This window comes from Bos indicus x Bos taurus, chromosome 10 (genome assembly GCF_003369695.1).
Source record: "Bos indicus x Bos taurus breed Angus x Brahman F1 hybrid chromosome 10, Bos_hybrid_MaternalHap_v2.0, whole genome shotgun sequence".
Classification (NCBI taxonomy): Eukaryota; Metazoa; Chordata; class Mammalia; order Artiodactyla; family Bovidae; genus Bos; species Bos indicus x Bos taurus.
This window is the reverse complement of record NC_040085.1, coordinates 70,759,746-70,786,953: the sequence shown is the minus strand read 5'-3', so window position 1 is coordinate 70,786,953 and position 27,208 is coordinate 70,759,746. Positions and strand designations below refer to the sequence as shown.

General features: G+C 47.9%; 1 protein-coding gene across 2 annotated transcripts in view; it reads left to right on the top strand.

The window, feature by feature from the left end:
- SPTB (spectrin beta, erythrocytic) overlaps positions 1-27,208 on the top strand; it is a 130,919-nt gene that overhangs the window by 39,075 nt on the left and 64,636 nt on the right. For both annotated transcript variants that reach the window (XM_027554327.1, XM_027554325.1), the window contains exon 2: positions 18,128-18,326. In XM_027554327.1, coding sequence (XP_027410128.1) covers positions 18,179-18,326 — 148 coding nt within the window. In that variant the 5' untranslated portion in view covers positions 18,128-18,178. The remainder of the gene's footprint in view (positions 1-18,127; positions 18,327-27,208) is intronic.

Sequence of the window (27,208 nt, the reverse complement as noted above, 5' to 3'; positions counted from 1 at the left end):
GTCTATTCCTGCCCTGCCAACAGGCTCATTAGTCCCATCTTCCTAGATTCCTTATATATGCATTAATATACAATACTTGTTTTTCTCTTTCTGACTTACTTCACTCTGTATGACAGACTCCAGGTCCATCCATATCCACAGGTCCATGCAAATGACCCAGTTTTTTTCCTTTTTATGGCTGAGTAATATTCCATTGTAAATATGTACCAATCTTTATCCATTCATCTGTCAACAGACATTTAGGTTGCTTCCATGTCCTGGCTATTGTAAGTAGTGCTGCACTGAACATTGGGATACACATGTCTTTAACTCCATTTTATATATAGATGAAGAAACAGAAGCTTAAAGAGTTTAAAGAAATGGCCTAAGGCCACACAGCTAGTGAGTGGCTAAATCCGGGGTCATCCCATGGCTGCCTAACTCCAAATGTCCCCAACCACTGGCATGGCACTGCCTGGTTCACTTTCCCAAGTCAAAGTCACCTTAGTCTACTGTTTCTGAACTAAATCTCCCATGTGCTACCCTGTGGTTCTCTCTGGAAGCTAGCTCAAGCCCTTGGAATGGTCGAGTATTGCTACCACGTACTTGAGAATGTTGAGGCATAGCGAGCTTTTGGGAGCTACTTGCAGACTATTTTAGCAATGACCGCTCATTTCTCCACACCGTTCAGATGACCTCCCCTGGCTTATGTGTCCACCACCCTGGCCGCACACACACGCCTCCCTGGGAACGGCAGGCACTTGGCACATCTCGCTGCCCTGGCCCCAGCCAAGCTATTTGGAGTCAGGCCTCTTTAAGAGAGGAATGTGGTAGCGGTTCCTTTTCAAGCAGCTCAGCCTGATTATGGGGTGAAGCACTGACTTACTGTCCAGTTGCTGTCCAGTTCCAGGTAGCCCACTTCCAGTGCTCAGAACCGGAGGTATACTGGCCTCAGCTGCGTTCAGCTGATAATATTTGCCGCACTCTTTAACAGATGGGCGGAGAGTGTTATCAAGCTGCGGCACCTTGGAAAACCTGCAGAAACCCTCTTCTGCCTCCACACATTGGGTTTCCCTTCTTCTGAAAATAGATGGATGTGTGTGGTGTTAAGGAGGGACCCTAAAATTAGACTGCATCTTCAGAGAAGAGCTGGGGGTTAAACAGACATTTCCCTTCCGATGCCGCCACTAGTCTGTCCTGAGAAAGTTACCCCACCTTGCTTTCCTGTCGTCTCTGTGTCCGTGAGGATTTGGGGGAGAAAGGTGCTTGGAGATCCTCAGAGGAAATGTGGATCTGATGCCCACTAGAGGCCTGGTGTATTTGTGTTCTGAAATCAGGGTTGGATTAACTGTGACCCTAAAAGGCCTCGTGGCCTCCCAACATAGATCATCTTTCTTTCCTGTTGCCTTCCTTGATGTTCTTGTTGCCTGGTGTTGCCTGGGTGTGGAAAAATCTGTCCCAGATGATTTAAAAACTGTTTACAGGCACCCTGCTCCCTTGATGTCTCTCATTCCTTCCTGCAGAGGGCTCAGGTCAGGCAGGGCAGTGATCACAGTGGTTAAGGGCAGGGGCTCTGAGCCCGATTGCCTGAGTTTGAATCCTGGCTCCATCACTTGCTGGCTAATGGACAGGGGCAAATTGCCAAACTCTCTAAGCCTCAGTTTCCTCACCCATAAAATGGGGATAATAAGGGTTATAAGCAAATGAGACCTAAGTAAACTTAAAAAATTTTGACACAATGGAAAGGCAACCTACTGAATGGGAGGAAATATTTACAAATGGTGTGACTGGTAAGGGATTAATATCCAACATATATAAACAGCTCATATAATTCAACATGAAAACGAAACCCAAACAGCTTGATTAGAAATATGCAAAAGACTTGAATAGACATTTTACCAAAGAGCACAGGCCCATGGCCAACAGGCACATGAAAAGATTCTCAACATCTCATCAGGGAAATGCAAATCAAAGACACAGTGAGATATCACCTCATATCTGTCAGAATGGCTGTCATCAAAAAAACAAAAATAACATGTTGACAAGAATGTGGAGAAAAGGTAACCCTCTTACGCTGTTGGTGGGAATGTAAATTGTGGCAGCAATTGTGGAAAACAGTATGGAGGTTTCTCAAAAAACTAAAGATAGAACTATCAAACTATCATATGACCTAGCAATTCCACTCCTGGGTATATAGCCAAAAGGAACAAAAATACTAATTTGAAAAGATACACGTTCCCTGATGTTTGTAGAAACATTAGGTACAATTGCCAAAGTATGGAGGCAACCTCAGCATCCATCAACAGACGAGTGGCTAAAGAAGATGTGGTAGATATATATACACAAGAGAATGCCACTCAGCCATAAAAAAGAATGATTTGCCATTTGCAACAATATAGATGGATTTGGAGGGTATTGAGCGAAATGAAATAAGTCTGACAGAGAAAGAAATATATTGTATGATATCACATGAGTTTTACAAGTATTTTCTCCCAGTCTGTGGCTTATATTTTCATTTTCTTAACAATATCTTTCAAAGAGCGGACATTTTTATTTCTGATGTCAAATTAACAAGTTCTTTTCTAATACTCGATCTTGTATGGATCATACTTTTGGTGTTGTACCTAAAATATTTTGCTTAACCCAGCATTACAAAGATTTTTCTCCTGTTTTTTTTTCCCTAGAGGTTTCAGGTTTTACATTTAGGTCTATAATCTATATTGAGTTACCCTCAATATGTGTTGTGAGGTAGAGTTTCATTTTATTTTTCATTTGATGTCCAGTTGTTCAACACCATTTGTTGAAAAAGACTACCCTTTCTCCATTACATTGTTTTGACACCTTTGACAATAATCATTTGCTTATTGATCCTGGACATGTTTTGTTCTGTTTATACTTAAGTATTTCATGGCTTTTGGGGAGTACTTTATTCAATTAAAAAATGTTGAATTAATAAACAGTACCAACCTACCTGTGAATGCTTATCTTGATTCTATAGTCATATGCAAGATGCTAGAATAGCATTGGAAAATTCATGAAAGTCCTTGGTTATGGTCAGGCCAGCAGTGAAGCTGAAAGGTCTGAGTATAACTCTGCTGCTGCTGCTGCTGCTAGGTCGCTTCAGTCGTGTCCGACTCTGTGCGACCCCACAGACGGCAGCCCACCAGGCTCCCCCATCCCTGGGATTCTCCAGGCAGGAACACTGGAGTGGGTTGCCATTTCCTTCTCCAGTGCATGAAAATGAAAAGTGAAAGTGAAGTTGCTCAGTTGTGTCCAACTCTTAGCGACCCCATGGACTGCAGCCCACCAGGCTCCTCCGTCCATGGGATTTTCCAGGCAAGAGTACTGGAGTGGGGTGCCATTGCCTTCTCTGGAGTATAACTCTATAAGGTAGGAAATAGGGCCTCATTCTGCATTTCTCTTGCTAAATTCTTTAACTCTGAATGGTTCCTTTTCCCACCCAGGGTCTGCCTCCTAGCGCAGGTCATACATTGAGTTAAGGCTACACCTTTCAGGGGCTCTCTAGGCAAAGATGGCTTTCCCTGTAGGTATAATGCATAGTTGCCTCCCTCACACAATTTGAATGTGCTGAGTGGCCTGTCCAACCAACCAGTTATCACCTATTTGTCTGGTTTGGCTCTAACATTGTATCTTTTATATCCATCCTTTGAATAAGGTAATCTATTTTCATAAGGTACTTATTAAGATGAGTTTCCTGGGAGAGATACTCTGCCCCTTGGGAAGGTAGATACATCAGTTTCATTCAATTAACATGTACCAATTGAGTCCCTGGGATATGCAAGGCAAAAGTCCCTACCATACTGAAAGCAAAAGGAGAAGAGGGGAGCAGAGGATAGGATGGTTAGACAGCATCACCAACTCAATGAACATAACTTGATCAAACTCCGGGAAATAGTGGAGGACAGGGAGACCTGGCGTGCTGCAGTCCATGGGGTTGCAAAGAGTCAGACACAACTTAGCAACTGAACAACAGCAACAACCATAGGCACAGACTTTCAAGGTGGAAATGGCATCCTTCTGTTTGCGGAGTTTACTGTGATAAGAAATCAGGCTGTCAGAGTCAATTTCGTTTTGAAGTAGGGATGGAAGTAGGTCTAAAGGAGGAATTAGACTTGAGTCATTAGACTCAGTAGAGGAACCTGGTATTAAGGGAGGTTGGGAAAGCTTAGATGCTTGGAGCAGAGTTGAAAGGGAAGGACAGTTACAGAAGGGGCAGAGGGGTAGTGACAGTAGACTCCATCGACTATGAGCTTTTGTTTTTGCTGTGAGAGTGTGTGTGTTGAGCAGACTCAAAACTTGATACCGAGAGATACTGCATTTTTTTTTTTTTTGTAAATAAGAATACCATGGGGTTATAGGGTACTTTGTAGTTTATACATCATTTTCATATAACTTTATAGTATCTGTACAATAGCTTTATATGGTAAATGATGAGTGTATTGATTAGGGCGTTGTAACTGCTCTAATAAAAAACTGTAAAAGAGAATGTTACTTCTGGCTCACATCATAGATGAGTAAATGAGTATAACTTGTGGGGGAGACTTTGTTCCCCATAGTCATCCAGGAAAGCAGGTTCTTCTCATCTCGGCCCTTTAGTCTAGACCTTGAAGTGGTGTCTCTTGTGCTCATTCGATCACACAGCCACACCTACCCATAGGGATGGCTGGAAGAGGCCTCCAAGCCGCACGTAGAAAGAGCCATTCCGCCATTGTTAGGCCTGATCCTGTGCATGGAAGCACAAGGTATTCCCGTTTTACAGATGGGGAAGCCAAGGTACAGCATGGGTGAGTGACGTTAAGTATAGGAGTTAGGATCTCAACCCGGGTCTGCTGTTTTGATAGAGCAGGCACAGTAATACTAACAGCACCAATAACAGTAATAATATCTAATAATTTGTGAATGTGGGCACATATAAAATGGGGCAGTATATATTGGGTTGGACAAAAAGTTCATTTAGGTTTCTCTATGCTAGTTCATGGAAAACCCAAAGGAACTTTTCAGCCAACCCAATATAATGGTCTTAGTAAATTCCATATTCCCTTCCTCGCCTTGGGCTTTGCTACATAGTCCTACAGACAGCCAAGTCCTTTTCCTGAGGACCGTGGGCAGCAGAGTGACTGCATGAGCCAGCAGTGGGGGCTTCCCCATCAGCAGCACCCAGACAAGAAGGCTGAGTGGATGGATTCCAGGAGCCGAGAGGTGCTCTCCCTGGAGGGTGGGGATCGTGCACAGGAGGGGCAGGCCCTACAGGGCCAGAAGAGGCTGCCCGTGGCTTTGCGGGGAGACAGGAGCCTTGCCAGCAACTCCCTGTTTGTCTCCAGGGGACGGCCCAACTGCGTCAGGCTTGTGCCCTGGGCAAGGATGGGGAGTTCTTCCAGCCAGCTCCTGTTCCCTCAGGAGTCCTTGTGGGCCTGAGCAACATCTAAAAGATTAATTTTAATTGAATTATTTGAAAAGCTCTAATGTGAATGAATACCAAATTGGCACCCATAACTTATATATTATTTATAGGGTCAACTCTTAAAGTAGCTCTCTTTGTTTGGGTAGAAGAGCTGTATGATAGAAACCATTCTGTGACTGACATTTCTGTGACACAAGAAAGAATATCTAAAAGACTTCTCAGCTGAGTGGGGCATGGCATCCCTGTCTAGATGAGTTCTGGGTGAGAGGAGGCTGCTTTCATCAGTGTTTTGGGTGAGGAGATTGAGGTGTGGGTTGAGTCAGAGCTGCTCTGAAAGGTTTCAAGATGGGATCATGGGAGCTGGGCCCTGTTGCCGCTGCCTGCTCTTCTGCCAGCACAGTCCAGCAAAAGAGGAGGTGATGGCAGGATTGTGATGTTGAAACAGCAGGGGCAACAGCGAGAATGTCAGGACCAGCCCGCACCCACAGCAGTCCTGTATGTGCCACGTCCCCAGCCTCTTCACCACCTTGCCCTCCAGATTGGCCGTCCAACAGTATGTCCTCAGCAGTAGCTGTTCTTAGCTCTTTAGGAGCCCTTCTTGGCATTTCTCCCTTCTCACCCATTTGTTCAGCATCTTCTAGCCTCATTTTATGTTCCTGGAGTTACCCTGGGTAGTTGGGATGAAAAGAATGAATAAGACTGTCCCTGGCTTCAAGCCACTTATTTTCTATTGGGAAAGACAGAAAAACAGATTATTCTCCTAGGTCATGGGAAGTGTTCTGATGACAGTGAGGGGAGCCTGGAAGACGTCCCCCCACCTACTGCCACTGCAGGGGACATGCGTGGAGATGGGGAGCTTTCTCAAAAGAAGTGAGGCTGAGATGAGTTCGAACGGATAAGAAATTACTATGAAAAAGAGAGCGTGTGTTTCAGGCTTATGTGTATACATGGGTGCGTGGTCAGCATGTCCAGCTATTTGTGACCCTATGGACGGTAGCCCTCCAGGCTCCTCCCTCCATGGGATTTCCCAGGCAAGAATACTGGAGTGGGTTGCTGTTCCCTTCTCTAGGGGACCTTCGCAACCTAGGGATTGAACCTCCGTCTCCTGAGTCTCCTGCAATGGCAGGCAGATCCTTTACCACTGAGCCACTGTTTCAGGCTTAGGGAAAAGTATATGCAACAAGATATATACATATATATATATAGAGAGAGAGAGAGAGCGAGAGCGAGAGCGCGCGTGCTGAGGACCTGAATCGAGTTTGTTGTGACTGAAAAGTAGGATTGCCGAAGTAGGGAGGGTTGGATAGAATAGTGTTCAGGTAGAGGATAAATCACGAAGGGCTTTGACTATGACTTACTATGAGTTTTAAACTTCCTTCTGAGAGAGAGAGAAACTATTAAAGTATGGAAATGACATCATATTTATATTCCAAGAAGATCTTTCTGACCACAAGGTAGAAGATGGGTCGGGATGGTAGGCAAAGGAGCAAACGTGGGTACAGAGAACTCAGCAGGAAACCACTAGACTTGAGATGGCGGTGGTGAGAAGTGGGGGGGCGCGGTGGAGACAGAAGAATGGAGATTTGAGAGACACTGAGGGCCTTGGTTGATAAGATGCTGGGTCCTATCACCCCAGGTTTGAGTTTGGGCCACTGGGATATCGATGGACTGGGACCATGGCTATAAGGACTAATGGTGACAGATTCAACTGGGGATAATGTTGAGTATGAGTGGCCTGTGGTCCTTCAGGTGGATGTTCAGAAGTCAGTTGAAGGTGATAGATGGGAGTTGAGACAGACTGGGAAGCCATTTGCGTGAGATCATTTAGGTCACAGAGGTGCCAGAGATGGTCTAAGAAGAGTGTATAGACAGACGAAGAGTGGAGGGGCCCAGGATAGAGCTCTGGGGAACGTCACCATTCAAGGGACAGTAGGGGAGAAGAAGCCCACAGAGCAGACCAAGGGCAGAGGTTCAGACAGTTAAGAGAGAATGAGGAGCAAGTCCTGGAAGACAGAGGAGGTGATCTCAGGAGACTTGGGGACCACCAAAAGAGCCTAAGCCTCCTGAGGAGTCGAGATAAAGGCCTGAAAAGCATCTGTTGTTTAAAGGTACTAGGAAGGGAGGTGTCCATGAATAGCTTCAAGAACTGATGGGGGAAGCCAGCTTTCAGCGCAATAAGGAGTGAGTTAGGTATGGCATGAGGAGGTTCTCATGAATATATTATAGATAAATACACTGTATCTATTTTTACTTTAGAAGCAGAGGCTTCGTCATACTTCTCAGTTCATCGTCCTCATTTTCTAGTCAGGGTGCCTCTCCTGGTTGGTTGGTTGGTTTCCTTTCATCTCCATTTCCCTAACTCCATCTAGAGACAACTATTTTCACGTATTTAAGAGTTTTCCTTTTGTTGGCTTCCCTGGTGGCTCAGCTGGTAAAGAATCCACCAGGAATACAGGAGACCTGGGTTTGATGCTTGGGTCGGGAAGAGCCCCTGCAGAAGGGAATGGCTACCCACTCCAGTATTCTTGCCTAGAGAATTCCATGGACTGGTGGGCTACAGTCCATGGGCTTGCAAAGAGTCGGACACGACTGAACGACTAACAGTTTGAAATTATGTCAGTGGTGTGCTATAAATCTCATTCTGTTTATTTTATCCACTATTTTTTAGGATCCTCCATGTGTATATTCATTGCATTTTACTGTCCATCCCCAAGTGATGGACACACAGTTCGTCTTCACCTCCCTGCCACACAGTCAATGCTGTGGTGAACTTCTCTTCATATCTACTCTTTCTTGACCTGTGTGACGATTTCTTCAGTCTGTATGCCCAGGAACAGGGTTGTAGATATGTAAACTGACTGAGAACTACAGAATGGCTGGGCCAGTCCACACTCCCACCAGCAAGCAGTGTGCAAGGTGCCTGCTCTGCATATCACCACCTTGTGTTATCCAGTTTGATAATGTTTGCTTCTGGTGTCTCCTTATTTTAATCAGCATTTCTTGTTAGCTAATGAACTCGAGTATCTCTTTTTAGGGTCTTAGCCTCTTGGATTTCCTCTCCTATAAATCACCTGTTCTTATTCTTGACAACTTTGTCAAGAAATTTGACTTTGAAAGGGAGAAATGAAAGGATGACAAGGAGGAGTTTTATTTAAGATGAGAAAGACTTGAACGTGTTAAAATGAAGATGGAAGGAAGAAAAAACTAAAGACTCATCTTCCTCCCAGGATGGGAAGGATGGCTACAAGAAAAGATGATGAGGATCTGGCCTCACGAGGGATTAAAAATGAGACTGGGGGAGGGGGTAGAACTGAGGAGGAGGAGTCAGCACACAGATCAGCAGCAGCTTTCCCTGAGCCCACCTGACTGCCCCCTGCACTTGGTGGTCATAGAAGCAGTGTGTGATCCATGGAGCTGAATAGAAGGGGAAAGGTGACCTCCCACAGCCTCTAGGAAAATGCTACATTGTGATTCTAAATGTGTGAAAATAGTATTTGTTTTAAATTGCCAGAAAAGAGGAAAGATGCCTGAATTTCAGCATATGGGTTGCTGGGACAAATAAAGTTGTAGAAACACATGACACAAAGGTGGGAGTACAGGACATGTGGACCCTCTTCTTTGGAGCAGAGTTAGCATAAAAGAGCGTATGCGCTCAACACCAAATGGCATAGAACTCCGGGTTAGAGTGTACGTCAGAGAGTTGCTGAAAACTAGGGAACGGAGGCAAGTCATTGTGAGGAAGGCTGTGCAGGATGGATCAAAGAGGTTGAGTGCAAGCAAATTTGGACCGTTACCCATCTCCTGGTGGGTAACAGTAAAGGCCTGGAGTGAAATGGAAGTTTTAGAACATAAAGGTTTGAGGAATAGGAGACACTTTTACAGAGGCTTAATGACTGGCTGTGATGATGAATCAATATTGTATAAGTGCTCAATGCACGCAAGTGGGCTGTGTGAATGCGCAGTGAATGGATCGGGAATAAGGTGGGATAATGGATCCAGAGTTTGAGTTTAGGTCTTGAGGAGGAGGAGAATATTCACTGAGCACCTCTATGTGCCGAGCACAGTGCTAGGGACTGCAATAGAATAATGGATGAGACAGGCTTGGTTGCTGCCTGCAAGGAACCTATATTCTAGGTGCTGCTGCTGCTGCTGCTAAGTCGCTTCAGTCATGTCTGACTCTGTGCGACCCCATAGATGGCAGCCCACCAGGCTCCCCGTCCCTGGGATTCTCCAGGCAAGAACACTGGAGTGGGTTGCCATTTCCTTTTCCAATGCATGAAAGTGAAAAGTGAAAGTGAAGTCGCTCAGTCGTGTCCGACTCCTAGCGACCCCATGGACTGCAGCCTACCAGGCCCCTCCATCCATGGGATTTTAGAGGCAAAAACAAAGGTAAACTGACAAATACATGAGTGGTTACAGTTATGGTAAGGGCTGTGAAGGGGTCAAGCACAGTGCCCAGACGGGATGACAAAGGACTTAAGTCTGTATGGCGTGCTTGGGGAGGACTCCCACATGGGAATATTCCCCAAGAGGAGGCCTGAGGAGAGAGGAAGAGCCAGACATGCACAATGCTCCAGAAAACGTCCCAAGCCGAGGACTTGGTGTGCACAAGAGCCAGAGCTGGGGGAGTGACGATTGAGAAGAGCTGAAAGGAGACTTGCAGGGTGCAGGAAGTGGTGGGGGACTGGGTTGGGGAGTGAGCTTGGAGCAGGAGGAAGAACCCAGACTGTGCTGGGCACTAGGGCTATAGTAACATAACCTTAGTGTCATGATCACACCTAACATAATTGACTATAATTCCTGGTTATCATCCACAATTCAGATACCCCTGTTTGTCTAAAAATGTGTTTGGGTGTGTTTTGGTGTTGATTCAAGTTCCAAAGTGTGTGATCCATTCACTGTTGCATCTCCTGAGTCCCTTTTGATCCACAGCAGTCCCTACCCTCTGCCTCTTTTTCAGTCTATTTGCTTTAATGCCATTGACTTGTTGAAGAAGTGGAGCCAGTTGTCTGCAAAATGACCCACCTCCTGGTTCTGTCTCTTTGTTTCCTCATGTTGTCATTTAACTTGTCTCTTCAACGTATAATTCCTGTAAATGGAAAACTAGTTCTACAGACTTGATCAGATTGAGATTCAACTTTTTTGGTAAGAATGTCATAGGCCATGATACTCTTCATAATTGCCTCATATCTGGAGACACAGTATCTTATTGTCTTATTCTTAATGATACTAAAACTCATCGCTGAATTCAGGTGTTGGAAACTTGATCTTGTATAATTCTCCATCGACCTGTTATCTAATAGTTTCATTTTTCCTTATCTTTTCCAAATCAGTTGTTTTATGACAAATATCTCAACTATTGTTGTTCAGTCACTAAGTCATGTCCAACTCTTTGCGACCCCATGGACTGCAACACACCAGGCTTCCCTGTCCTTCACTATCTCCCTGAGTTTCTCAAACTCAAGTCCATTGAGTTAGTGATGCCATCCAACCATCTCATCTTCTGCTGCCCCCTTCTCTTGGCCTCAGTCTTTTCCAGCATCAGGGCCTTTTCCAGTGAGTCAGCTCTTCGCAATTATTTCAACCTATTCTTTTAAAAATTTATATTATTGAAGTATAGTTGATTTCAGTTCAGTTCAGTTCAGTCGCTCGGTCGTGTCCGACTCTTTGCGACCCCACGAATCGCAGCACGCCAGGCCTCCCTGTCCATCACCAACTCCCGGAGTTCACTCAAACTCACGTCCATCGAGTCGGTGATGCCATCCAGCCATCTTATCCTCTGTCGTCCCCTTTTCCTCCTGTCCCCAATCCCTCTCAGCATCAGTCTTTTCAAATAAGTCAGCTCTTCGCATGAGGTGGCCAAAGTATTGGAGTTTCAGCTTTAGCATCATTCCTTCCAAAGAAATCCCAGGGCTGATCTCCTTTAGAATGGACTGGTTGGATCTCCTTGCAGTCCAAGGGACTCTCAAGAGTCTTACAATGTGTTAATTTCTGCTGTACAGCAAAGTGATCCTGTCTTACACGTGTATACATTCTTTTTCATATTCTTTTCCATTGTAGTTTATCACAGGATATTGAATATAGTTCCCTGTGCTAAATCAGTAGGACCTTGTTGTTTATCCATTTTATATATAACAGTTTCCACTGATAATCCCAAACTCACAGTCCATCCCTCCCTCAGCCCCTTAGAAACCACAGTCTGTTCTTCATGTCTGTGAGTCTGTGTCTTTTTTGTAGATAAGTTCATTTGTATCATATTTTAGATTCCATGTGTAAGTGATAGCATATTGTGTTTGTCTTTCTCTTTCTGACTTATTTCACCTGGTATGATAATCTCTAGGTTTATCCATGTTGCTGTTAATACAAGTGGCATTATTTCATTCTTCTTGGTAGCTCAGTAGTATTCCATTGGATATATGTACCACATCGTCTTTATCCATTTAACTATCAATGGACATTTAGGTTATTTCCATGTCTTAGCTGTCGTGAACAGTGCTGCTGTAAACACAGGAGTGCCTGTGTCTTTTTGAATAGTTTTGTCAGGATATATGCCCAGGAGTGGGATTGCTGGATCATATAGCAACTCTATTTTTAGTTTTCTAAGAAACCTCCTTACTGTTTTCCAGTATGAAAATTTACATTCCCAACAGCAGGGTAAGAGGCCTCGCTTTTCTCCACAGCCTCTCTAACATTGACAATATGCAGACTGTTTAATGATGGCCATTCTGGCTGGTGTGAGGGGGTACCTCACTGTAGTTTGATTTGCATTTCTCTAATAATTAGCAAGGTTGAGCATCTTTTCATGTGCCTGTTTGCCATCTGAATGTCTTCTTTGGAGAAATGTCTATTTAGATCTTTTGCCCATTTTTTGATTGGGTGCTTGTTTTTATTGTTGAATTGTATGAGCTTTTTATGTATTTTGAAAATTAAGCCCTTGTTGGTTGCATCATTTGCAAATATTTTCTCCCAGTCTCTAGGCATTTTGATCTATTCTTGACTACTTCAAATATTGAGACCATAGTACCTCCCTGTGCAGTTTTCCTCAGAGAAGAGAGAGGTAACTAGAAAAGTCTTCATGGAAGAACAGAAACTGGGCATTCAGGTTTTTAATTTGATGACTAGAGAATTTGCTTATTTGTGGGGAGGAGGCCAGTGACTATCTTGAAAGAAGTGAGTTGGGAGAGATAAGAAGTAGGACGGGTTATAATAGCTTTCTGTAAACGTAGATATTAAGCCCAAGAATCAGAATAGAAGATAATCTTTAAAAACCATTTAGGGACTTTCCTGGTGGCCCAGTGGTAAAGACTCTGCATTCCCAATGCAGAGGGCCCTAGTTTGATCCCTGGTGGTGGAACTAGATCCCACATGCCACAACTAAAGGTTTTTTTTTGTTGTTTTTTTTTTAATGTGTATTAAGATCACCTCTCCCCTTGCCTTTAATCATTCCCAGTAGACCTTTGCCTCTGTGTTGGATGTGAGGTGCTGATAGGTGGTGTTAAGATAGAGGGTTGATGGGCCAATCCCTGCATCAGAGCTGGGCAGCACCTGTTCCCCAATCAAATCCCTGTAAGAACTGTTGGGGCCAGGATCCCACCCCTCATCCCCCATCCAAGCAGCTGCAGCATGACTGAAGCCAGTTCTTAGTAGGAGATTTTTCCATGATGAAGACGGGCAAGTTGTGACATGTAGGCCTGAAGTCCCTGCCTGTTGATAGAAACTGGAGCAGAAGGGTCTGGGCAAAGCCTTACCAAACAGTAGTGAACCAGAATGGCCAGGATGTTGCAGATGGATGGATATCCTTGATGGTGGCCACCATGGAGAGAAATTTTGAGACTTTAAGAACCCCCAAACCATACCCTGCTAACGATGAACTGGTAGCCAGGCTGGATTGGGATGGGATCTGTGGAATGTGGGAAAGCAGAGCAAGCTCTAAGGAGAGGCAGCGGCTTGGCCCAGGCACAGATGGTGATGTCCAGATGCAGAAATGGTCACCCACATGTGGTACGCTTGTCTGGGCCTCACTGTCACCCCATGGTCCCAAAACTCCCCTGCTCTGCTGTGCTGGGAGCCGTGGGCTCAGCCTCAGCCATACTGAGACTGAGCCGTAATTTCTAGGTGGAGACGTCTGCTAGACAGATGGAGGTGCCAGACTGGAGCTGGGGGATGGGGAGGCGGGTGGGGGTGGAGATAGATTTAGAGTACTCTGCACTGGGTGTCTCACTGGTTCTCCTGCTGTTTTAGTGAGTGTTTATGTATTTATTCTTTAAGGTATCTGTGAATATGCAGTGAGATTACGATCAAAGGGAATAGAGGAATGTTCTGTTTTGGTAAAAAGCATTGGCAGGAAGGTTCCAGGGAAACTTTAGGATTTAATCTTCTGACCTGGGTTGGCATGGTACCAAAACACATTAAAAGCAGGCTAGAGGTAGCATTAAGGAGCAGGACAAAATAGGAAGCAAGTAAGGGGTCAAATCTTATAGCTAAAGACAAAGAGAGAGAGAATCTAAGATCTCTGCTTTTGGAAGACTGTATTTAAGCTATTGCAATAGCCTGTACCCATGACCCTGCTAAGGAAACACAGCATCAGCCTGTATTTCTTCCATTTCTCATTCCTGGGCTTTGTTACTGCTCACATCTGTGTGGTCCAGGGAAGAAGAGATGGGGTACAGAGAGGAAGAAAAAAGCATCCGTCCTCTTCTGCTCAGATACCATGACAGCCACTTCCTGGGTTCCTACCCACCCCGGGATTAACAGGACATAGCACATGGGGTTGAAATTCCAAGGCCTAACACCTGATCTCAAAAAGCAGATGGTCCCTAGGCACACCAGAAAAGGGTGGAGCTGTGGGTTGCATCAGTGATATTGTGAAATCCATTTCCCAGGCAGGCGCTCGTTATGCAAGCGAGTGTGCTGTGTAATTGCATGAGCTTTTCAGTACAGAGCTGTGGGCAAGTTTTCTAGTGACCCAACCCATCCCACTCAAAGTGTATCCTGGAGTCATGGGGTGACAGAAGCCTACCAGGTGAAGCTGAGCCTCAGACTGTGGTTTTGGAGACAGACTTGCTCAGCTACTTGTCAGGCCGGTAGATGGACAGGGAAAGCGGGTTCTCCTGGACACATACCAGAGAAGACCCTGATGAGGCCCTGGTGGTGGGTCATGAGAAGGACTTCTAGGGGGCTTCAGAGTAAACTAGGGAGTAGATGGACATGGAACTACTTCTTATTTTTTTTTTCCTGGATTTGCTGGCAGGGAAGTGAGGTGCAGTTTGGGGCCTCTTTTTAGCCATTTAATTGCTGTCTGCCATACTTAGGGCTCAGATGGTAAAGAATCTGCCTGAAGTGTGGGAGACCCAGGTTCAGTCCCTGAGTCAGGAAGATCCCCTGGAGAAGGGAATGACTATCCACTCCATTATTCTTGTCTGGAGAATTCCATGGACAGAGAAGCCTGGTGAGCCACAGTCCATGGGGTCACAAACAGCTGGACACAACTGAGTAACTAACATATTCATGGAGGGCCAGTCTGGCTGCAGAAATTACCTATATCCTTAAAAACATGACTAAATCGCCTCAGCTCCAACTTCCTCTCCAGTACCAACTTAAATGTCGTTTTCATGGCTCCACATTTGGTTAGGTGTTCCCACCATGTGACCCCAGCATATGCTATTCTTTTCCATCATGGTGGTTTCTTTATTGCCAGGCCTTGCAAGGAACATTGTAGCGGTTATGGGTGACCCTGGGTTCAATCTGTTTTTAGGCGAGTTTTGCTTTGTTTTCCTGGAATCACCATCTGTAGCTTTCCTTTTTTCTTATTTTCTTCTCCTGCCTCTCACACCCGATTCTCCCCTTGCCACTGAGCACACCAGCCCACCCCTACCTCCTTGGCCCTGGTGGGATGCCATCTGGGCAGGCCACTGGGGTGGGCAAGGCTGGGGAGCCAGAGGAAGAGGGCCTTTCTTTAGTTTCCGAGTCTCTTTGGAGACCTGACCCTCCTAAAGAAAAAAGAAAAAACACCTTGAGTTGTGTATTTAGACACGCACATGTGTTTTTTTACATTCCCGGCAGAGCCGCTGCCTGGCTGCTACCTCCTCTGAGCTCCGGTCGCAGGAGGCAGGGCGGGTTTAAGCAGAATGAATGGCTGTCGAGTGGCTGCTCCTCTGCACCCAGGGCCATCAATCTTGTCATGAATGCCCAGCCTGCTGGTCTGCCCGCTAAGGCTCATCTTTCTGGGGCAGACTTATTTACGGAGCCGCGGCAAAGGTAATCTCACTCCCCAGGCCCCATGGCCGGCCTGGGCCTCGCTCAGCTCAGCCACTCTTAAAAATAGCCAGAGATGAGAAAGAGAGCCAGGGTCCGGTTACCTCCTGCGCGCAGGATCTGATCTCATCTCCCCGCGTGCGTCTGGCAGCTCAGCCCAGCTCAGACGATCAGCCTCTTGGTCCCGCCCCGCTCACAGCTCCGAGCTGCTGGTGATGTCCCGTAAGGGGTCCCTCCTAGCCACCCCTGCCAGGCCAGCTGAGTGGGACATCTCAGCCCTGGAAGCAGCACACTTGACCGTGGAAGATGCCAGGTTTCAGAAGGGACGAGGGTGTTCTGGGTCCCAGGTCTGGAATCACAGGGCGGACCTGGTGGGGTGATGGCTGACTCCCTCATCTTTACCCTCCCCTCCCCCAGCAGCAAACACCTTGGCAAGCTCTGGAAGCTGAGGCATGCCCTCTGGCCCCCTGGGCCATGTTCTTTCCTCACCTGCATCTCTAAAATCCACCTGCCTGCTTGAAGGGGGTACAGCGGCCCCTTCCCAGCCTGGCCTCCTTCCCAGCCAACAGCCGTCATTCCCTAGATGACCTTGGGGAGGCCTCCTCCTAGCGGGCCCTGGTTTCCTCCCTTGCGCAATTAGGGTGGATAACTCTGGCTCCAGTCTTACCTCGAAGGGATGTGGTGGGATTGATTAGTCAGGTGAGGGAAAAAGAGCCTGAAGGGATTCTGTCTGAAAAACTAGGGCCTTGGTGCTGCAGTGATGCTTGGGCTCGTTCAGTTCAGTTCAGTTAAGTCGCTCAGTCGTGTCTGACTCTTTTCGACTCCATGAATCGCAGCACACCAGCTTGCTTCATTTCTTCCTCAGGCACGTGTCTGCTTGGGTGGCTGAGCGTGTGTGTGTTGGATGACTGTGTGTGTGCACGCACGCTCCTGGAGGGAGTGGCTTACCTCACAGCTCACTAGTTGTCAACACTTGTCATCTGTCTGCCTCACAGCCTCCCCACCCCCGCCCCCTTTTGTCCTCTTGGATAGGAAGGCTCTGGGCTCCCTGTTCTCTTTTACAGACTTGATCTTGGAGTCTCTTAAGCTCCCTGGGGGGGATGACTGAAGGACAGGTACAGTTTAGGCAGTTAAGACTGAAGGGAAGCCCGTCTTGCTTCAAAAGCCCAGGACATCAGGTCCCAGCCTGGCTGCTCTAGCCTCCCTCTCCCTGACCTTTTCTCCCTGACCTTGCCCTCATCCTCCAGCTACATCATAAGATTGCTAAATTTTGCCATACCCTTTCTCACCATCAGAACTTTGCACCTGCTCTTCATTCCTTTTTTCTGGACTCGTTCCTTTCCATCTTCCCTTTACAGGATGCCTCCAAGCTCCCTCTAGGAATCCGCTTAAACTCTCTTTCCCCTGACACCCAGCGTCCAGCATGTGTCCCTCACGCTACCCTTCTTTCCCAGTTGTGGCACAGCATCACACCGTATTGTATGTGCTTCTTTAATCATCCCGCTTGCTGCCGGGATATAAGCTCCATGAGGACAGGGCCCTTCTGTCTCATTCATAAGGTGCTATGCCTGGCATAGTACCCGCCACCTCGTAGGGAATTGGCGCATATGTGAATTAATCATGAATGAAAGCATAAACGTGATACATGACAGGCGAGTAAGGACCCAGTGCTCCTGCCGCCTGTGTTCACAGCACGGATGAACACACACAGCTCTGTTGTCTGTGGGATCCCCTCGCCACCCCACCCCACCATCATGCTGATGGCCTCAAAGGGACAACAGGCTGGTCTGGCTCCACGGTCTGTCCTGAGATGCAACCAGAGAGCTTGTCGAAGCACCTGGGCACACTTCAGAGAAGGCAAAAGCAAGAGCCAGCTTTCTGACTGCTGGCTGCAGGCCAAGAACTCAGAGGGCTCTCGGGAGCCTCTGGGAGGAGTTAACGTTCCCCAGTGCAGCTTCCGGGCTGGCGCACCAGTGGCATCTCAAAGCTCATGCTTGCCTCTCTCCCCACTGATTCACGTTTGAGTCAGACTCCACCAGCTCCCAGCTTCTCCCTCTCCTGCCCTGTCCCCACCCCCCCTCCAGGTTGGGTCCCCAGGTCATAGGGTAGCGCTGCTCTGCCCAGTTCGTCCCTGCCAGCCTCTGGCTCCCAGGAGAGCCACCCGCCTCTGTGGCCGTAGCAGCGGGTTTGGAGGAAGCAGGCTTGCTGCGTCCGACATCTCCACCTGCTGGCCGTCCTGACCCTTGCTGCCTGCAACCTTCTGTCCCCGCTGGCACTGTCCCTGTTACTGCTCTGCAATATTTTCTACTGGGTGACCCAGTGACCCCTGGTCACCTGTGGCCGGGCACAGGGCACCATGTGCTGCTCCCACAAGGATCTGCTTCTATTGGCCGCTCCAAATAAGTTTCCCCTGAGACAAAGTCCGAGGGGCTGGGTGCTAACCCTCTGACTGTGTTACTGTCCCCCCACCAGGGACCCTTCCATGAAGACTGAGGCAGGCGTAGCTGCGGACAGCCTGCTGACATGACATCAGCCACGGAGTTTGAAAACGTGGGCAACCAGCCACCGTACAGCCGGATCAATGCCCGCTGGGACGGCCCGGATGATGAGCTGGATAATGACAACAGCTCAGCCAGGCTCTTTGAGAGGTCCCGGATCAAGGCCTTGGCAGGTACTCTTTGGGGCCATGGGGGTTAGGACAGCCTCTCTCCTAATCCCAAGGTTCACTGCCCTTCCGCCTGTGATGAATCCCCTGGGTGTGTTGGCGTGAGCCCTGGCAGGGAGGCGATGGAGACGTGGCCACGTGGCTCAGAGGTCAGGGCCCCTTGGGACTGAGCACAGGGTAGGCAGCCTCTCGTCCCACGTGCCCTCAACTTTCTTCCAGGCGGGAAGTGGTGCCAGGTGGGCCCTGTCCTCTGCCTCTGCCCTGAATGACCTGTGGCTACAGTCAGAAGTAGAAGAGGTCTGGGCGAAAGAGCCTGTGAGGGGTGGGTCAGCCGGGCAGAGGGGCGTGGGCTTCATTCTCTACCTCGATCTCCTGCCTGGTCCTGGATAGGGGAATTCTCATCATCTCCTCTGTGGCCCCAAAAGGAAAAAGGGTGATTTGATAGGAAATGGAGAACAGATAAGATCTTCCCCACACTGCCTCAGAGAGGAGGATTTTCTGGACTAAACCTCTTATACTTAAACTGGAATTAGATTTTTACTTAGCAGGTTCATAATAGATGTGTGTGTGTATGTGAGAGAGAGAGAGAGAGAGGGAGGGACGGAGAGGGAGAGAGAGATCTTCAAATCTCTAGTAGAAATGGCTTCTCTTTCCCCTGCTGGCTGAGAGCTGATTCTTGAGATTTTTTTTTCCCCCACCAATCACTATGACCATTGCCTCTCTGGAGCCTGTCCCAGGGTAGCTGTGTTCTGACCCTAAGTCCTCAACCAATAAAGAAAGCTTAGGTCCTGTGGTGATGGGTGTGTGTGGCTTTATCCCAGGAAAGGGGTGGATTTCTTCACCTGCTCCATCAGTGACTGGCCCAGATCAGAGTTGTTTACCCATCGTTGGTTGTTCCATCTTCCGCCTGGTACGAAGGGCACAGCCTTTCCCGTAAGCACTCTCTGGGGTGATTCTCCCTCTGCCAGTGCCCATGGCCCTCTCTAAGGTTCCTGGTGGTTCTCTTCCACCTTCTCTCCCCGCATTCAGCTCCCTGGTGCCCAGTTCTCCAGCATCTTGAGGCATGAGCAGGGCCTCTCTGAGACCATGACGACCCCTCATCGCAGGAGTGTCCGGGCCTCCCATCCCTGTAAAAGGGATGGTATGTCTCACTCCTTGTGGTGGGGGGGGAATCTTTTCAGGTCTCAGCCATCACCCATTTGGTCTTTGCTCTTTGCAGGAAACTCCCTTTCTTCTTCCCTCATTTCCTCCTCACCACCCCTGACCCCACAAAATCCTTCCTTGGTTTTCCTTGGGAATGTATAAGAGCACCAGTCCCTTGCTTTTGCTTATGTAATTTTAACCTCTTTAAATAACCAGGCTTGAAGCCCTTGCCTTTGCCAGTCTGGTTTGACTTTCTCTGTGTCTTGTGCTGGCCAGGTCTGGCTGCAGTGACCCTGAGATACACCTAGTGGGAGAGGGTACCATACTCCATAAAGTTTGTCAAAGGGCAGCTTGAGGGGTGGGGCTGTCTTTTGTGTTTTACAGATAGCCTGTTTTTGAAGAAACCAGCGTAAATTCCATTTTAACAATTATCAGTCATATGCCTACTATATGCAAAGCCGAACCTCTACCCAGACATGAACGTGGATAAGGGGGAGCACAGAACTGCACTCAACATAGTATCTGTCTCTGAGGAGTTTATGATCTATTAGGGAAATAAATGATGTTCATAATTAATTAGCAAGAATAGAATTAGAGAAGAACTATGGGAAAGACACATAATTAAATAGCAATGAGAGAACAAAGCGGGAGACACAGGGAGAATCGGGGACTTATTTGTGGAAGAGGTGGTCCTTGGGCTGGGGACTGAAGGGTGTGTGTGTGGCTCACAGGACAATGGTCTTAGAGTTGGCTGATATGCATGGCAGCCTGGTCTGATTGATGCGCAGCCTGGGAAACTGGTGGAAGTAAGTTGAGCCGGTTGATCGGGAAAGGGCGTCCTTCAGCCTGTGTATTCCTCACTACAAGTGTGCATCTCCTCTATCATAGCATCTGAAAGCCCCCCAGGAGGAGCAGAACCACAGAGTATAGAGTTACATGCCTGGATCTTAGCCATTTAGAACATCTGGCTAGCAAGTAAACATGCAAGTTTGGGGTCTATTCAGGGTTTTTTTTTTTTTTTTTTTTTAACAAATAAAACCCTAACCAGTTAACTGACTTTCCTCTCCTGAGTGTCCACTCTGAGTGATCTGTGGGAGAAGCTAAAGCTTTGAGAAGGTCCAAGGTAGAGTGGCCGAATTGACCATTCTGGTGGGTGGGCGGAGCAGAAGCAAGGAGCAATAGCCTCCCACACCCAGATCCCCACTAGTTTTAACTTCTTGATGTTTTTCTCTTCAGTGCCATCTTTGGGGCTCCCCTCGCAGTCTAGGCAGCTGTCAGCCTCTCCAAAGAGGCTGAGGGAGCTGAAGCTACCTTTGGTCTGCGCCATTTCTGCACTCTCCACGGCCACTCCCCCACTCCTAGGTGTATTACTGCAAGGAAGGCATGCAGCCCTGTTTTTCTTTTAAGATGGTGGTGATCTGCTTCATAGGTACATGTGGCAGGACTGGAGAGGTTGGCCTGGCCTTTTCCACCTGAAATTGAAGGTCCTGGAGTGAGGAGGAAAATGTCACAAGACCCAGATTCAGGTCCTGGTTCCACCATTGAGGCTACCACCTTGTAAGACAGTTCAGTCAGTCTCCTGTTTTACAAAATGAAGACCGTAGTGTTTTGCCAAGGTTGTTGTGAAGATCAAGTAAGATAAGGTTTATGAAAGTTTTGTATTAATTAAATCCTTTGATGAATGTTAGTATTTACAGGAAGTCTATTTGGGAACAGTATTTTTTTTCCAGCCCAGCGGCTTGTGGGATCTTAGTTTCCCGACCAAGGATTGAACCCAGGCCCTCGACGGTGAAAGTGCAGAGTCCTAACCACCAGGCTGCCAGGGAACTCCCAGGAATAGTAATAGTATCTTTCTGTCCCTTGTCTTCTCCCAACTTCAAATATATGAGATCATCAGTCCAGACAATGTCCCAGTTACCTTGGCCATTCCGGGGCCATTTTCTTCCCTCCTAACCACCACCCTGCTTTGTCTTAGAAGGGTTGGGTCTGAAAAGGAGCCAGGAACCAGTAAAATTAGGCTAATGCTTGTGCCTGGAGCTCTTGGCTTGGTCTCCAGGGACCCAGGGGCCATGGAGACGAAGCCCCCTGCTGTGCAGCGCCTTCTTCCTAGGCATCCAGTCTGGATCCCAGGTGTGTCTCTGCCATTAGCTGGGTGATGGAAGACCCGAGAAACCAACAATGACGGGACCTTGTTAGATGCCCTTCTTAGTGTGGCAGTGCCTCCTGATCCCTCTCTACTTAGTGACCCGTGGTTAGAAGACTTGCATTTGGTTAAGTGGACTCTGTCTATTCTGCCTCCTAAGTCATCTTCCTCTGAGCTCCAGAGGAGACAGTCTCTTTCCTGCCTTTCAAATCATTCCCAGCTCTTCTCCTGGAGTCAAAATAAACAAGCCATCTGGTTATTCTGCCTGGAAACCTCCACCTTGGTATACAGATACCTGACTTCTCTCCAGAATGAATTACTCTGCATTTGAAACTGGATCAGCCTGACTAAAGCAAAGGGGGAGATGGGTAAGAAGATGCTGCAGGAGGCTGCTGGATGGGGATGGATTTGACCTTGGCGATGCAAGGGGAGGATTGTGAGCCTGGTAGGTCCCCGGGCAAATGCTGCTCTCAGTGTTGGCCTCTAAAGCTGGCAGCGCTTCTTGAGGTTCGGTGGCAGGTGAGTCCTGAGGCTTCTTCCCGAACAGGAGGCCGTCCTCTGCTTTGATGCCTGCCTCTGGCACCTGCCTACTTGTGGGACTTGCCTTGAAAGACTGGAGGAAGGAAGGCAGCTGGAGAGCCCTAGTTCCCATCCCTCCAAGAGGTTCCAGCCTTTGTGTCTTCCCCTTTGTGTCTCACCTCATCTCCTGTCCTTCATCCTGGGCGCCACCGAGTAAGCACTTGCCGGTCTGGACGAGGGACTGCAGGCTGTGGGGAATTTCTGGCCCGAACGCCCGCCCTCTGTGCCCCCTCTCCTCATCCCAGAGGAGGCCTCTGTGCTGCACACAGCCTTGCACTCGATTGTGTACCCCCGAGATTTGGGTGAGGGCTCTGCCTCGGGGCAGATGTGACCCAGCTAGGGGGGTAGGACTGGAGGAAAGCAACAGAAAGGTGCCCCGAGAAGAGAAACCCTGTGCCTTATCCTCGCCACATCCCCTGCCTGTCTTGCGCACACACACTGCTCAGCTTCCCCGCCTCTCAAGTGCCGCCTGCTGTGTAACTTCCAGCTTCTCGGTGTAGAGACATCTGGACGGCGGTGATGCAGAGAGCAGACTGGGGCCTCCTGAGGAGGCTGTGGGGAGGGGAGAAGCGACGTGGCCTTCCTCCCCTTCTTTGGCCCATTGAACACTTACTAAGGGACAGACTACACAGAGCCTCCCTTTTAAGACCAAGCTCACGAAACTGTGTAGCCCACTCTGCTTTTGCCTCTAAATCGGAATGCAGGTCATGTTTCGAACTAGAGACGGGCCTCCTTCCCGTGTTCTCTCTTTGTTGCCTTCTTGCTAGAAATGAGGTGAGGCCGATGGTGAGGTTGGTCAGGGATGATTCAGAAAACGCCACGGCGCACTGCAGGCTGTGTCCCTGTGCTCTGAAGCATACAGTTGCTCCGCTGGGAACCTGGAACGTCTTTCAGACCCACTGAACCCAGGCCCCCAGGTTAAGGTCTGTGGCCAGCAGGTTTTCCATCGGAGCCTTAGGGGAGTGGTCCTCAGACACAGCAGGCAGTGCTGCTCCCCACCCGCTGGCCTTGACACCCCAGACACTCCCCGGAGACGGTGCTGTGGATTCCTGCCTGATCTTGGTGGCAAAAAGTGATGCTTGGCCTCCCCCCACCTTCCCCTTTCCCCACCTGCCCCAGGATGATGCTGAGCCCAGGTGCCCCAGTTGCCTGAGAAGGGCTTTGTGTCCAGAGGGTGAATGATTTCTTTCAGAAAGCAGGGTTTCACCACGGTTGTGCCAGGAGGGTTCAGCAACTTCTTGGCAGCCTGGTAAGATGACAATTTCAAAAGCAGCTGCTGGAGACCAAAAGGCATGAATCAGGTGTGCACAGCCCAAGTGTCTCTCTTAAGCTACCTGTGAGAACAAAGATGGTGTCATTAGTGAGAGCTTTTTAAGATGTTTTCTTCTCTGATTTAAAAACGTGGAATGGAGTTCTATTTCGAGACCACACATTGGGAAAATGTTCTATTCACGGAAATATCTTTAATCATCAGCCATCATTTTAATGTACTGTCAGAAGAAAAAAAAAATAATTGGCTCAGCAGCTTTCTCTTGGAGGTCAGCCATTGTGAGTCCCCCTCCTTCCCCTGAGACAAGCCACTGCACAGAGAAGCCTGCCGGTTACCTGTGCAGCCCAACCTACGAGAGAGGCCATCGTGCTGACTGCGCTGTGTGGTCAGGGCAGTTTTCTCCTGCCCAGGACATACACTTTCTCCCATCATCCCCTCTCAATAAAAGCTGTTCTTCCTCTCTGAGAATGCTTTGCAGAACTGCAGCTCTTCCCCTTCTCTGGGTGACTGCTATCTATCATCATGAAGATGCTTTATCAAATATTAATACACCAAGGTTAATAATGAGACACTGTTCCCTCCCCGTGGGGTGCAGTCTGAGTGAGCCATGTTAATAGCTTCCTCCATCGTTAGGCCATTCCTGTGGACTGTCAGCTTCGTTCCCAAAGGCAGGTCCTGACACCAGGCCTTGCCTGTGTGTGCTTCTGGCTCCTGGGAGCAGCCGACACCCCCGCCCCTCTACCCCCACGGGGGACCCCTGCCTGCTGCTTGGCTGAAGAGGTGCCAAGAGTGTCATTTTCAGAGCAACTGAAGCAATTGTTCATTTTCCCTTTATATCTTGTCACAGAGAAAGAATGACAGGGAGGCAGGTAGCTGAGTCTCTGGCAGCATTTTGTCTCCAAACCCTTTGGCCTTCAGACTCTGAAAACTGGATCAACCAGGGAGTCTCATTCTACAGTCTAGTGAGAAAGAAATCGATCAAATAGTCACACATGAGAGAGTAGCCTTGAAACATACACATTACCGTAGGTAGAATAGATAGCTCAGTGGGAATTTTCTGTATGGCACAGGGAGCTCAACCCAGTGCTCTGTGACAGCCTGGAGGGGTTGGATGGGAGCAGGAGGTGGGAGGGAGGTTCAGGAGGGAGGGGACACATGTATTATGGCTGATTCATGTCCATGTATGACAGAGACCAACACAACATTGTAAAGCAATTATCTCCCAATTAAAAATTAAAAAAAAAATAGCCACACATGTGTCTTTGTACATGTAGACATGTATGTCATAACAAATTAGGGTAAATGCTATGAAGACTTACTAGGAATTGTGCATTTATAACATAACCCACAGCTTATAATTTGTCCAAGGATGAGTGGGGGCTTGTTTGAGTAAGAGTGTGGGATGAGTGAGTGGAGATAGGAGGGGTGGGTAAGAACCAAGTGACCAGGGGCCTTCAAAGGCCCTGAGTATCCTCAGGGTCCTGGTAGGAAGCAGCAGGTAACTCATAGTGGTGATGTTTGATGAGGGGATTGCTTGCAAAGGACCAGCAGAATTGAAGCATCAAAGGGTGGGAATTTTCAACAGGAAGAGCTGTAGACTTTCAGGACAGAGACTGTGGCCTTCAGGAAAGGGCCTGACAGACAGACGGTGCTGCTCCCGACCCATCAGCATGCATCCCAACCCAGGGATCTAACTCAGGTCTCCCACATGGCAGGCGTATTCTTTACCTGCTGAGCCACAAGGGAAGCCCAAGAATACTGGAGTGGGTAGCCTATCCCTTCTCAAGTGGATCTTCCCAACCCAGAAACTGAACCAGGGTCTCCTGCATCACAGGTGGATTCTTTACCAACTGAGCTATGAACAAAGTTAGCATGCACCCCAACCCACCACAAATAAGTGACGTGGTTACGTTTAGCTTTGAAAGATTACTCTAACCTCAATGGGGAGAACAGGTTGTGGAGAGGCTCCACAAATGTCCGGAAAGAGAAGGTGGCGGGGAGAGTCAGCTTGGGGGCCACCTGGAGCAGAAAAGTGGTTCATCCCCACCACATAATTCTGTCCTCCTGTTGCCATCACACTTTCCCCAGTGTGGTGACCTTGGCCAACTTACTTTCCTTCTCCTCTGGGCCTCGGGTTCCTCACCTGTAACATAAGGGGCTTGAACCAGATGTTGTAGGAGGACTTTCCAGCTCAGAACCTGGGGAGAAGCTCCCTGAGGCAGGGCTGACCATGTGTCTTTACCCTGAACCTTGGAGCTTTGACTCCTGGCTTGGGGGAAGGGAATTGACCCTTTACAGTAAATCAGTGGGTTCTCCAGAAATTCTCTCTGTTCATTAAAAGCTAGGCTGAGGCTGAATCCTGGGCCGTCTTTGACTTCTGCGGCCTTGTGTTCTCAGCAAGTGTCCTCTCTCCATGCAGCCACCACCTGCGTGCATGACAGCAGTGCTTGGTGTTTGTACAGCTGCTTCGTGTTCTAGGTGCTTTTTATCCAGATCTCACTGGCCCTTCAACCACTCTGAAGTCGGCAAGGTGTAACTATTGCCCTCTCCTTTCTAGACGAGGGAAGTCCCACAGCAGGAAGGGCCAGGACAAGCCTAGAATCCCAGGCTATTAAGATCAGCCCTCTGCTGTTGAGGCGACAGCACTTGAATGTCCTTCAGGTCTGCATTATCTCCTCCTTGGCACTCCATCTAAGACATCTCTTCCCATGTTTCCTTTCACCACCAGCCTCTTGAGCCTCTTTAATCAAAACCCTGAACTCATTTTTACTTCTGTCTTATAGCCTCCAAATGCTGTCACCTGCCAGGGCCAGCTGCCCCTTGTCCTGTGATGTTGTCCAGATCATCTCCTGTCATTTCATTCCCATAGTTCACATGTCAATGAGGCCTTGGCACATCAGACAGACTTTTGCTGCTGCCTCTGAGCGAGTTTCCTGGGCTCCAGCCTCTCCCTTGTCCAATCCCATTTATGTAGGGTGGTTAGAATCTTGCTCCTCCAGTAAATTTTTAGTGAGGTATCACTTTATCTGGCTCTTCTTTTCCTGGAGGATAAAGTTCAGTTTCTGTAGACTGTCCTTTGACTTCTTTGCTCCGGTAAACTCTTCTCACCCTCATTCCCAAAGCATGCATGCATACACCTTCATGCACATATGCACACACACATATGGGTTTGCAAGTTTTCACCAGAGACCCCTCCTTCCTTCCCTGCCATTCTAGAAGTATTATCATCTTCAAGCCCTGGATCAAAACTAGCCTTCTTCACATGCTGTGTTGTGCTTAGTTGCTCAGTCGTGTCCAATTCTTTGCGATGCCATGGGCTGTAGCCTGCCAGGCTCCTCTGTTCATGGGGATTCTCCAGGCAAAAATACTGGAGTGGGTTACCATGCCCTAATCCAGGAGATCTTCCCGACCCAGATTTCGAACCCAAGTCTTCCACATTGCAGGCAGATTCTTTACCGCCTGAGCCACCAGGGAAGACTGGTGGCTTCATTTCTTCATTTGTTCGCATGAAATATTTTAAATTTAAACTTTTCCTATAATATATAAAAACCCTATTTTATTAAGAAATACATAAAAATCCTCTTTTATATTTTAAAAATAGAGTGATTTACATCTTTAAACATTTTTATTACATAAGAATATATATTTAGTGTAGAAAAGATTAGAAAAACTGATTAAAAAGAAAGTATAGACATTTGTGAATACCCCATATAGATATTGTAATGTCTTTGGATACATTTTTGTATTTATACA